This window comes from Tupaia chinensis, unplaced genomic scaffold (genome assembly GCF_000334495.1).
Source record: "Tupaia chinensis unplaced genomic scaffold, TupChi_1.0 Scaffold000010_1, whole genome shotgun sequence".
Classification (NCBI taxonomy): Eukaryota; Metazoa; Chordata; class Mammalia; order Scandentia; family Tupaiidae; genus Tupaia; species Tupaia belangeri.
This window is the reverse complement of record NW_006159440.1, coordinates 1648706-1661046: the sequence shown is the minus strand read 5'-3', so window position 1 is coordinate 1661046 and position 12341 is coordinate 1648706. Positions and strand designations below refer to the sequence as shown.

At 37.9% G+C, this 12341-nt stretch overlaps 1 protein-coding gene across 1 annotated transcript in view; it reads left to right on the top strand.

Moving 5' to 3' along the window:
* The window catches only part of CNTNAP2 (contactin associated protein 2), a 1579711-nt gene that overhangs the window by 777921 nt on the left and 789449 nt on the right, over positions 1-12341 (top strand). The window contains exon 12 of the mRNA XM_006139900.2: positions 9265-9384. Coding sequence (XP_006139962.1) covers positions 9265-9384 — 120 coding nt within the window. The remainder of the gene's footprint in view (positions 1-9264; positions 9385-12341) is intronic.

Sequence of the window (12341 nt, the reverse complement as noted above, 5' to 3'; positions counted from 1 at the left end):
TTTTTTTTGAGAGGTTTTTGCTATAGGGTGCGTGCGCTCGCCAGACAGACAGAGAGAGACAGACAGACAGAAAGCAGGAAATCACCCCCCGGGGGGTGGCCACGCCGCAATACCTTCTCCTCCATTCTCCTCTCGGGATCTTGGGTACGCACGCACACATGCCTGGCGTGAGTTTAAGCCACCAGGTCCGGGACTCGAACCGCGGTCGACTACGTGGGAGTCCAGCGACATAGCCATTACGCTAACTGCTGGTCCCACATATCTTTATCTTAAGTCATTTGCTCTTCTCTCTGTGTCAGTGATTTGGCAATCCTACAGAGGTTTCCCGTCTGTACGTAAGCAAAGAATGGAAGAGGTTTAAACAGCATTTCTCCTTTCTTGTCCTTGGCTGAGTAGAGGATGTATATGTTGTTTAGTGTTGTACTGATGGCCAGGACCTGTAAGGCCATATGGACCTTTAAACCTTTGAAATCAAAATTTGACTTTGTTCTTCCATCTTTACGCTCCTACTTAATTCTTCTTTTGTTAATCAGCAAAACTAAGAGGACATTAAGTGCTTAGTGAAAGTTGTTCTTTAAGTAATCAGGGGACCAGAGGGTGATGTAGCAGGAACATGATGCTCCATGAGGTTGATCTCACGGTCAATGGGAAGGTTCTGGGTCACCTCTGGAGATCTCCCTAGTTATGCCAGACAAATGTGTGTCCATGATCTAGTGTTGGCCAGGGCTGTGGTGGATCATGGCACCAAGACTCTTTGGGATTGCTGTCTTTGTCTCTCTCTCTCTCTCTCTTTCTCTATCTCTGTGTGTGTGTGTGTGTGTGTGTGTGTGTGTGTGTGTCTGCTCATGAGAAAAATAAATAAATAAACTTTTTAAAATCAGCAAAGATAGGGGCCAGCAGATGGCCTAGAGGTTACATTCCTGGACTCCCACATTTCCAACTGCTATTGGAGTCCCAGACCTTGTGGATTAAAAATCATGATGGGTGTGTGTGTGTGTGTCTCCAAGATCCCAGGTGGAGAATGGAGAAGGGATTGCAGTGTAGCCATCCCACCTGAGGGGTTGATTTCTTACTTTCCCTCTCATTGTCTCTGTCTCTTTCTCTCCCCAGCAAGTACACGTGCCCTAAGGCAAAAACTTCTTTTCAAAAAGCATAATCATGTTATTTTTATATAGTGACAATAGAATAATGCTCCCCACCCTCAAAAAAAAAAAGTATGTCGGGACCAGCAGTTAGCGTAATGGCTATGTCGCTGGACTCCCACGTAGTCGACCGCAGTTCGAGTCCCGGACCCGGTGGCTTAAACTCATGCTGGGCGCGTGTGCGTGCGTGCCCAAGATCCCGAGAGGATAATGGAGGAGAAGGGATTGCGGCGTGGCCATCCCCCCTGGGGGGTGATTTCCTGCTTTCTATCTCTCTGTCTCTCTCTGTCTGTCTGGCGAGCGCACGCGCCCTATAGCAAAAAAAAAACTCTCCAAAAAAAAAAAAAAAGTATGTCCGTATGTCCATATTCCAAATCATGGGACCTTTAGATATGTAACCTGATATGGCAAAAGGACTTTGGAATTAAACTAAGGGCTTTGATTTAGGAGATTATCTGGAGTCTAATGTAATCACAGAGCTTCTTAAAATAGTCTGAGAGGGAGATGAGATGATGAAAGCATAAACTTGGAGTAATACAGCAAGAGAAAGACTCCACTAGCCATTGTCGGCTCTGAAGACAGAGGAATGGAACCATGAGCTCTATGAGGAACGCATGTAGCCTCTAGAACTTGGAAACGCAAGAAGACAGAATCTTCCCAAGAGCATTCAAGAAGAGCATAGCCTTGTGGCACCTTGAATTTAGTCCAGTGAACCCCATTTCAAATTTCTGTCCAGAAATGTATCATTATTATACACTATACTATCTTCAGAACTATAAGATAATTAATTTGTTTTTTTTAAAGACTGTCTAAATTTAGTTTTATTATTGGTATTATTTTTAACTTGCTATAAGGTACATGCACTCACCAGAGAGAGAGAGAGAGAAAGAGAGAGTCAGAAGTAAGCCACCTGGTCTGGGACTCAAACCATGGTCGGCCATGTAGCTGTCAAGAGCCTCCACCACCATAACCATACCCCCCACTGGCCCCTAATTTGTGTTATTTTAAGTCACTGTTTAATCATTTGCTATAGCACTAATAGGAATGATACAATAACACTTAATCATTTTCCATTGTATGAAACATGGTGTCCACAGAAGACATTTACTGTTTGCTGAAAATGAATAAGATGTTTAGAATTTGTCACTTTCTGAGGTTTTTTACATGCTATGAAATTCAGTCTAATGTGTTCAATAATAGTATTTCTGAACAGCTGAGATTTACTTATGAATATATAGAATAATATGAAACCTCTTATGTGGAACTTGGAGTTGCAACAAAGAAAAATTACTTTGCCAATAAATCAATGGACTTGATGAGTCTATCTATTTTGCCATCAGCCCAATTACCTTTCTGTTCTTCAGTAGCCTTACTAGGTAAAACTCAATTATTAATGATGGCTCAGACTCTCTCTTCAGTGGCTGCTGCCTTAGCCCTTGCACCCTCTCATCCCCTGAGGCCTAATGTGCAAGAATTGTGCAACCCAGTGAGAATTGGTTCTGGGCTAACTGGCTGGGGTGTGTGGGGTAAGTTCTTTCAATAGCTCATTCTTGGCATACAAATTTAAATACTCATGGGGCCAGCAGGTGGTATGGTGGTTCAGGTGCTGGACTCTCACGTGGCTGACTGCAGTCTGAGTCTGGACCTGGCAGCTTGCTTTCTCACCTCTCCTTTCTCTCTCTCTCTCTTTCTCTCTCTCTCTCTCCTCTCTGTGACTCTCTCTCTGGCAAGTTCATGTGCCCTATATAAAATTTTAAAATAATAATGATAAATAAAATTAAATAAATAAATCTTTAAAAATTAAATATACTGAATAATTTTTAGTTTACAAAGTGTGTGATTTCATTTAGTCTGTATGATAACTTGGTAAGGGAGGTATTGTTGCCTTCATTTTACAGTCAAGACAACTAAAGGTTAAGGAGAGTTCCCAGTTAGTAAATGACAGAAAGAAGATTTGAATTAAAATCCCTTAATGCCTTACTCAGATTATAAAACTAATGAAATTTTGTTATATCACAGCTGTCCTTGCCATTTTACCTTGGTGTCATGACTCCAGACACATACATATATATTTTGAAAATGTATTTTCAATGACAAAATAACACAACATATGCACATTATAAAGTGATGTGGGAAATACAAAATTATGAAAAGTTCTAAACCCCCTGTACATATTTTGACCACTTTAATCACCATTACTTTTTTTTTTTTTTTTTTAACAACATGTGCTTACTGGAGATAGATAGTGAGGGAAAGTATGAAATCACCATCAGCCCCCCGAGAGATGGCCATGCCACAATCCCTTCACCTCCATTCTCCATTTCCTCTCAGGACTTGGGGCATGCATGCATGCACAAGTGCCTGGGTTGATTTTTTTTTTTTTTTTTGGAGAGGTTTTTGCTATAGGGCGCATGCGCTTGCCAGACAGACAGAGAGAGACAGAGAGATAGAAAGCGAGAAATCACCCCCTAGGGGGGATGGCCACACCGCAATCCCTTCTCCTCCATTCTCCTCTCAGGATACAGGGTACACACGCACATGCGCCTGGCGTGAGTTTAAGCCACCAGGTCCAGGACTCAAACCACAGTCGACTACGTGGGAGTCCAGCGACATAGCCATTATGCTAACTGCTGGTCCCAATGCCTGGATTGATTTTCAAGTCACTGAGTCTGGGAATCGAACTGCAGTTGGCCATGTGGGTGTCCAGTGCCTTAATTACCCTGCCATCTACTGGCTCCCCCCGTTACTATTGTGATATACTTCTTTCCAAACGTTTTTCTGTACATCTATCTGTACATTTCTTTTGCCATCGTATTTTATCTTGAGTTTTGTATCTTATTCCATTTTCATTATTTTGTGAGAAGTGAAGTAGCATTCTAACTGTTTTACTCTTTAAGGTTTACTGTTTTTCCTGGATATTTAAATATAGATATAAAGTTAGTCTACCTCTCCTGAGTTAACTTTTTTCAGGATTAGAGCCATGCTTTTCAAAATGCCATCTGAGGATCAGCAGCACTTGAGAGCTTGTTATAACTACAAATTCTCTACTGAGTCAGACTCTTTGGGGTGATGGCTGGATATCTCTGTTTTAATAAGCTCTCTTGTCAGTTTTCATACATGCAAAAGTTTGGATTGAAGTACCTGGTTTTCCATGTGTTGATGAGGCAAAAGCAGCTCTCAAACTTATCACAGGTTTAAGAAACTCAGAGTAATTGCCACATTTTGAAGACAAAAAGAAGAGCTTCTTGGTTACTAAAATTTCCCACATCTGCATGCCTGCAATGTCTACTACTAGTTAGTTACTTGGGTTAAGGGCTATAACCCTTGTTGAAATACTCATATACTTATCTAGAAATACAGTAGATACATACTATATTAGTCCATTGTTCCTGTTGCTAGAACTAAACACTACAGACTGGATAATTTATAAAGAATGGAGACTTATTAGCTCATAGATTCAGAGATCCAAGTCAAGAGGCCATATCAGTGAGGGTTTTCCTGTTGGTGGGAGGTCTCTTCAGTGTCTTAAGGTCTTGCAGCATCACGTGGTTAGAGGGCAAGAGTGAATAATTCTTTATGAGATTAGGCTTAATTTTCCAAATCTGTCTACTCCACTTCCCTTTAATTATAAATTCTATTTTTGAGTCATGCCCTTGCTCTTTCATTTTACTGTAAGCACTCTGAGTACTGCACTGATCCTTTTATATTCTGCCTAGAAAATTATTCTATTAGATATTCATCATACCTACATTCAGCATTCCACAAAGCTGTAAGGTACGGACATAATGCTGCAAGGTTTGCAATGATGACCTTTTTTCTTTTTTTTCAATTTCCATTAAGATATTCCTTACTTTCATCTGTGATCTTGTCACAATCGCCCTTTCTTTATATGTTTCTATGTGCATTGTGGTCATGACTAGTCAATCAAGCTCTAGGACATCCCAAACTTTCCTTAGTCTTCTTATATTCTGAGCACTCACCAAGATCTAGGCTTTCTCTATCTTGCTCTTCCAAACTCTCCCAACCTCTACCCATTCTCTAGTCCAAAGCTGCTTCCAAATTTCAGGGAGTTGTTACTAACAATAAGCCCACTCATACTATCAATTTTTTGGATTCATGTATTTTTCTGTTGCTATAACTGAATGCTATAGATCATGTGATTTATAAACAATAAGAGTTTCTTCTTTATCTCATAGGTTTAGTGGTCTAAGGTCAAGGGGCCACATTTGTTTAGGGTCTTGTTATTTATGGGGCCTTTTTGCAGAATCCCAAGGTGGTACAGAGAATCAGATGGTAAAAGGACAACAGCAAACACGTCTATTTCAGCTCTAGTCTCTTTTTTCCTTCTTATAAAACCACCAAGATTTATTTCTGGGGGCCTTAATTTGTTTATGGTATATAATCCTAATCAAAGCTCCACCAAAACTTCACCTCTTAATACCATAGTTGGATTAAGTTTCTACACTTTTAACACCACTACAATGGCAGTTAAGTTTCCAACACTTGAATTTTGGAGGATATATTTAAACTGTAGCACCTATACTTATTATTATTCAATATTTTTTTAAGTTTTATTTATTCATTTACTCCATGAGCAAAAACGACAGAGAAACAACACCATCTAGTCCAAGCTTAAGATAGCCCCAGATCATGGGCAGACACATGTCTGACTTTCTCAAGGAAGTCTCCAGACACCAACGCAGTACTTTTCCCTGTGAGTCAGCCATATAGAACATCACATTTCACCACAGTGCCATCATCTAACCACTAATTCAGTCACGTTTTAGTATAAAATTCTAGTTAACTAACTAATAATTTTTTATTAAAATTGGTGGAAGAATGGGTACACATTAAATTCAGTTTTAATATCTTTCCTTAGACATTTGCCATGTTAGATCTTATGAGGCAAAAAAGTAAAAAATGTATTTATAGACTCTGCCCTCATGATTATTTGCAATCTTGTTAGGAAGTAAAAACTGCACATATGAAATTCAATAACAATAGTCAATGAGTTTTAAATCAACTATAACTAAGTTTTTTAGTACCTGAGATTTGCAATGCCTGCCCTGGCTTATACAGAAAGATACACATCATTGACCAGGAACTTTTCTTAAGAAGGAAAAATTTGAGTTGTACCTAAGTTACAGTTATTATATTCATAATATAAATGTCAAAAAATGTCACCCACTAAATATGTACCAGAGATCAGACTCTATGTTCAGACTCTATCTATTGATGTGCGTTATTTCCTTTAATACTAATAACACCATAATATTGAGTCATTGAAAAAGTCACGATGCATTTTTTGCATTAAAAAATGTGGAAAAATGCGGCATGACTTTTCTAATGACCCAATAATATACACCATATATTTATTTTCTAGAGAAGGCTGAAGGAGGTTAGGTACCATTGTCAGTGTGTATAAGCAGTTCTTTGTGAAGCTAGAATGTGAGCTTAAGTCTGCTTGACTGCTGAGCCATGTTTGTTTTCCCACTTGTTTTGTTAACTCTGATTGAAAACTTTCATAGATTAAGAAAAAGGCTTGTAGTATATTTCAGATAAAGGCAATCCCAGAAAGGGTGAGCATGAATTAAGCAAGTTTCTGTGGCAAAATTGCCTGACCAAAGCACAAGGTTTACATTGGTAGTTGCTAAAGCCAAAATGTACCTGTTAGAATGATGTAAGTTCTTGTATGCATAGATGGTGATCTGTGATATAATACCATAGATACTGGAGAAGCACTACATATTTCGAACATAATGAAAGTAATATTTTATGACTAGACTAATATTGGTTAAAAAGCATACTTCAATGAGAAGCAAAGAGATATTTGGGTACAACAATAAATTAATAAGATGATTGTTGAAAACCATATCCCCTATGATGAGGATAACCATTGGCATTTTTACAGAAGACAAAGAAAATGATTAATTTTTAATATTACAACAGTAAGATGAAATGTTTTGTTTTTGGTGTTGTTTTGTTCTGTTTTATTTTTAGATTTTTGTCCTAGGGTGCATACACTTGTTGGAGAAAGAGAGAGAAATGAGAGAGAAAATGAAAAATCACTCCCTAGAGGGATGGCCACATTGCAATCCCTTCTCCTCCATTCTCCTTCTGGCAGTTTGGGTGCACACATGCACACACAACCAGAGTGATTTTCAAGCTGTCAGGTCCAGGCCTCAAACTGCAGTCCACCATGGAGTCCAGTGCCTTAGCCACCACGCCACCTGCTGGCCACAGGTGAAAGGTTTTAATGGCAGATTATGTATAGGGTCTAAGAACAACACATTAGAACTTGAACCTGACATCTAGATCATTTAGAACTATACACTAACATTGTAATAATCTGGAGAGAGTTTGTCAAAAATTAATAAGGCCGTTCATTTATTTTCAGAGATTGTGAGTTTAGATCACTATCAGCTCGCCTTTATTCTTACCAACCTATATCCAGTGGATCTTAAAATCATTTGAATCAGCCCCAACTACTTATCTGTTATCATATTGCTTTTCTTTAAGTGCTAATCACCTTTCAACTGACCTATGGAAATAACAGCCTAAATGCCCTCTTTACATTTTAAATCAATCCCCTAAAATTTATTGTTTGCTACACAGAGTTTTCTTTCTAAAAACTACATCTAATTATGGCATCTTCCTGTGTAAAATTTTAAAATACCATTTCTAAGCCTTTTAATGCAATATTTTACTTAGTACAGCATTGAAAACTAGAATCATGTAGTATATTACCTAAATTAAGCACTCAGGAGGTTGAAAGTGGGCCTATTAAAAATTACACTGGCATTAAAAAGTAGGGACTCTGCTTCCTAGCAAATATCCCCTTCTAGTAGCACATTACATATATGAAATACCAAAACAATTAGTGAACAAACCTTGTTCCTAAAGTCTTCTCTCTGTGTTATTCACAGTTGTATTTGCAGTGCCCAACTTAGCAGGCAAAAAAAGGACAGAAAAGGATGGAGGAAGGAATGAGTAAACCTAAGAATTGTGAGAATGTTTTAGTCTAGTGTATTGCTGTGAATGAAATGAAATAGAATTGAAGGTTGAACATCCTTGGAGAGAGGAGTCCATAGAAAGTCAAAGAGAGTCACACAGAACTGGGTAGAGGAGAGCACAAAAGCAAGGTTTTAGAATCGGACCTCTTATTTCATAATTCAACACACACCAGATCCTAGGAGTATGATTCAAGTGCACTTTACCAAAAGACTCCACTACTTGTGTACCAGACAGATGGATTTTTACCAGTGCAAAGAAATCGTCTATATTTTTTCATAAATGTCAGTGTGGAGCTGTTACAAAAAAAGTTTTCTCAATAGCACTTTAGACATTTTAACTACAAAGGAGGTATGTAAATATCTATTTTGTACTTCAGAAACAGGTGCAGTCTCTGTGAGAAAAAGAATTTGTCATACGCATGGGAAGAAAAAGGAAAATAATGAAAAAGAACCTATAATTTAATTACATGAATGTCAGCTTTCTGTGCAAACTTGATTTGATGTAATTAAAGCACCTGTAACAAATAAAATGAATCAGGAATATTTTTCTCTCTTTTATCCTGAGACAAAGAAGATTAGAAATCACTCCTTTTGAGATATTTGTACTAGGTATGAGAAAAAGATATGTTTGAGTGTGTGTGTGTGTGTGTGTGTGTGAGAGAGAGAGAGAGAGAGAGAGAGAGAAAGAAACAGAGAAGAGATTTTTCTCTGACCTCTTAGTAGAAAGCTCACCAAAGCAGACAATATTTATGACCTTTCAAAATCAAGTCTTTCATAGTGAGAAGATAATATCTATAAATAACTAAATATTTTTCACTGATCTTCAACCCAAATGAAACAAGCATTACATTTGTTGAACAGTTTGATGATTTTAGACTTTTCCCAACTCTGAAGTCATACAAAGAGCTTGATATCTTTGTTTGTTGGGGTCAGAAACACTTAGAGAGAAACCATCAAGTGGTAAATTTAAACTTAAGAGAAAGAATCCACATTCTAACAAGAGGAAATGCTCCTAAACAGTAGCTTGCCAATATCAGATGTGTTTTTGGGGCATTTAGCTGGGGAACCGTTTGTTCCATGCTGTGCTCATGTGGGGTATTCCGTTCCAGCCATCTACGAGCCTTCCTGTGAAGCATACAAACACCTTGGCCAGACATCCAATTACTACTGGATAGATCCTGACGGTAGTGGACCTCTGGGGCCTCTGAAAGTTTATTGCAACATGACAGGTAACTGTGTCATATTTGTGCTTTATGAAGATTGCTTTTCTATTTGTTGGGAATAAATAGTTCCACTGATGGTTTGTTCTTTCCATGCTATATTCTTATCACAACATTTAATAAGGTAAATATTGCTGGATTTCTTAGGTAAAATGGTAAAACATATTTGTAAAGCAATAAAACCTGGGACACTGCATTTTTTAGAGGTCTACCCCTGACTTGAATAATTGATAACTAGCTAATTTTAAAAAGCTAATATGTAGGGGGAAACCTAGAAAGTGAATTTGCAAGCTTCAAGGTCACAGGAGGAACCAGTCCGCAAAGCAACCTCCATGGGTAACCTAGACTCGAGAAATTTGGAATCACTGATCAGATATCCTCACTTCCCATATCAGAGGATGTTTATAGACCACTCAAGACCTTCCTTTATGTGCCATAACTAGAAAAGGAGCATTTTCTGGTACTGCAATCCCACTCTGGAAATAGCAGAAATTACCTTAAAATTTCATGAAATTTATTTGGGCTTTTCTACATGGAAAAAGAACTTTTTCTTCACTTTCATATTAAATTTTCTGGACTATGAAAGAGGATTATGGGTTCTTTAAGCTCCCACAGCAGTGTGTAAGATGCCCAGATCTCTAAGAAAATAATGGATTTTCTATCAAACACAAGGCCACATCTTACTCTCCCAAAACTCAGAAATAGATGTGAAGCATGCACTAGTTAATAGGTTCCAGAAGACCAGCATTTGATACGAATTCCTGAGGTACACATAGTTTGGGTTTTCTTTTCTCTACTAACTTCTTCGCTCCCTTCAAGGGAACTTTGATTCAATATGTCTGAGTGAAAATAAGATTGCACAACTAAAACTGAAAACCCTGAATCAGGCAAGGAGACCCGGTTGGAGAGCTTTCAGCAAGATCAGGAAACCGGGCATGGTACAGAATGCGAGGAAGAACAATGAGAACATGAGTGCAGTATGGAGGAGGCATAGAGAAGAGAGTAAAGTGGAAGCTAGCATCTCCAAATTTCCTCCATGTGCACCACAGGGAAGGAAACCATTTGCCAGAGAACTTTATCTAAGAGTTCACTGCCCGTTGGATGTGACAGTGCCCTCAGGTCCTTTGTTGCCTACTAACATTTTGATCTTACTAGGGCAAAAGTAAAATCAATGAGATATTGATATAATATTGAGAATTTTTGCTTTGGTTTCTCTTAATATATGAAAATATATAATACAATTAAGGTAAACTGTGAATGTCAAGAGCATTCAGAGGATCCTGGCTAGATTAGATAATTAAGAATATAATTTAGTCTTTTTCCCATCTTTATATCAAAGGAGAATTAAGGGGGAAAAAAACATCATTTAAACAATTCTTATGTCAAAAATACACTCAATTAGCCCAGCTGTAGTGGAGAACACTAGTAAGATGCTGTCTTCCAGAAACTGATACCACATGGGAATCCTGAGTTTTGGTTTCCAGTTCAACCTAAAGGCCAGGCACAGTGGCTCATGCTTCTAACCCCAGATATTTGGAAAGCGCATATAGGAGGATCACAACACAACAAATCTCTATCTCAATAATAAAAGAAAAGAAAAGAAAAGAAAGAATAAACATGAAATGAAGAGCTGGTTTACTCTCAGAAGAGCTTACTTTTCTACCTCATCTTCATCAATACCTCTCTTAAAGAGTAATCCTATGATTCAACACAATTTTTCGTGTCTACAGTACAACTTTCTGCAGCCAGAATATATATTCTATTCATTCCAGATGATTATGAAGATCAATGTGTTCCTTGAAGGTCAGTGGAACATTGTGGCCCTTTGCCATTCATTGAGAATTTTTGCTTTGGTTTCTCTTAATATATGAAAATATATAATACAATTAAGGTAAACTGTGAATGTCAAGAGCATTCAGAGGATCCTGGCTAGATTAGATAATTAAGAATATAATTTAGTCTTTTTCCCATCTTTATATCAAAGGAGAATTAAGGGGGAAAAAAACATCATTTAAACAATTCTTATGTCAAAAATACACTCAATTAGCCCAGCTGTAGTGGAGAACACTAGTAAGATGCTGTCTTCCAGAAACTGATACCACATGGGAATCCTGAGTTTTGGTTTCCAGTTCAACCTAAAGGCCAGGCACAGTGGCTCATGCTTCTAACCCCAGATATTTGGAAAGCGCATATAGGAGGATCACAACACAACAAATCTCTATCTCAATAATAAAAGAAAAGAAAAGAAAAGAAAGAATAAACATGAAATGAAGAGCTGGTTTACTCTCAGAAGAGCTTACTTTTCTACCTCATCTTCATCAATACCTCTCTTAAAGAGTAATCCTATGATTCAACACAATTTTTCGTGTCTACAGTACAACTTTCTGCAGCCAGAATATATATTCTATTCATTCCAGATGATTATGAAGATCAATGTGTTCCTTGAAGGTCAGTGGAACATTGTGGCCCTTTGCCATTCATCAATCCTTCCTTTACTTATAAAGGGTAAAAAGCATGGACTTAGCATTCTCCAGAGAGCATGATACCACAAAGCTTGGGTAGAATTGTTTTTAATGAGCTTGGGCTATTCCATTTCAGAGAGGTAGATGTTAAAAATAAGAAGGGAATAACAACGTCACATATTATATAAAGTCTTATTGTATCACTCTGTGTCATGAGAAACTAGGTATGCACCCAGAAAACTAAAGTATAAAAGGAAACAAGATGTTCAAAAAGGTTAGGAAGAGAAATGTGCCTTATAAATCAATGCCTCAAGATATGAAAGTTCATCCCAAATACTGAAATCCCAGTGGCTGAAGCATAGTGAGCCTAAGAGAGGGAAGAAGTGAGGAGATGGAGAAAGCCAGAGCAGACAAGAGGTAAGAAATGTAGAGGAGGAAAAGTTTGGACTTTCTTTCTTTCTTTCTTTCTTTCTTTCTTTCTTTCTTTCTTTCTTTCTTTCTTTC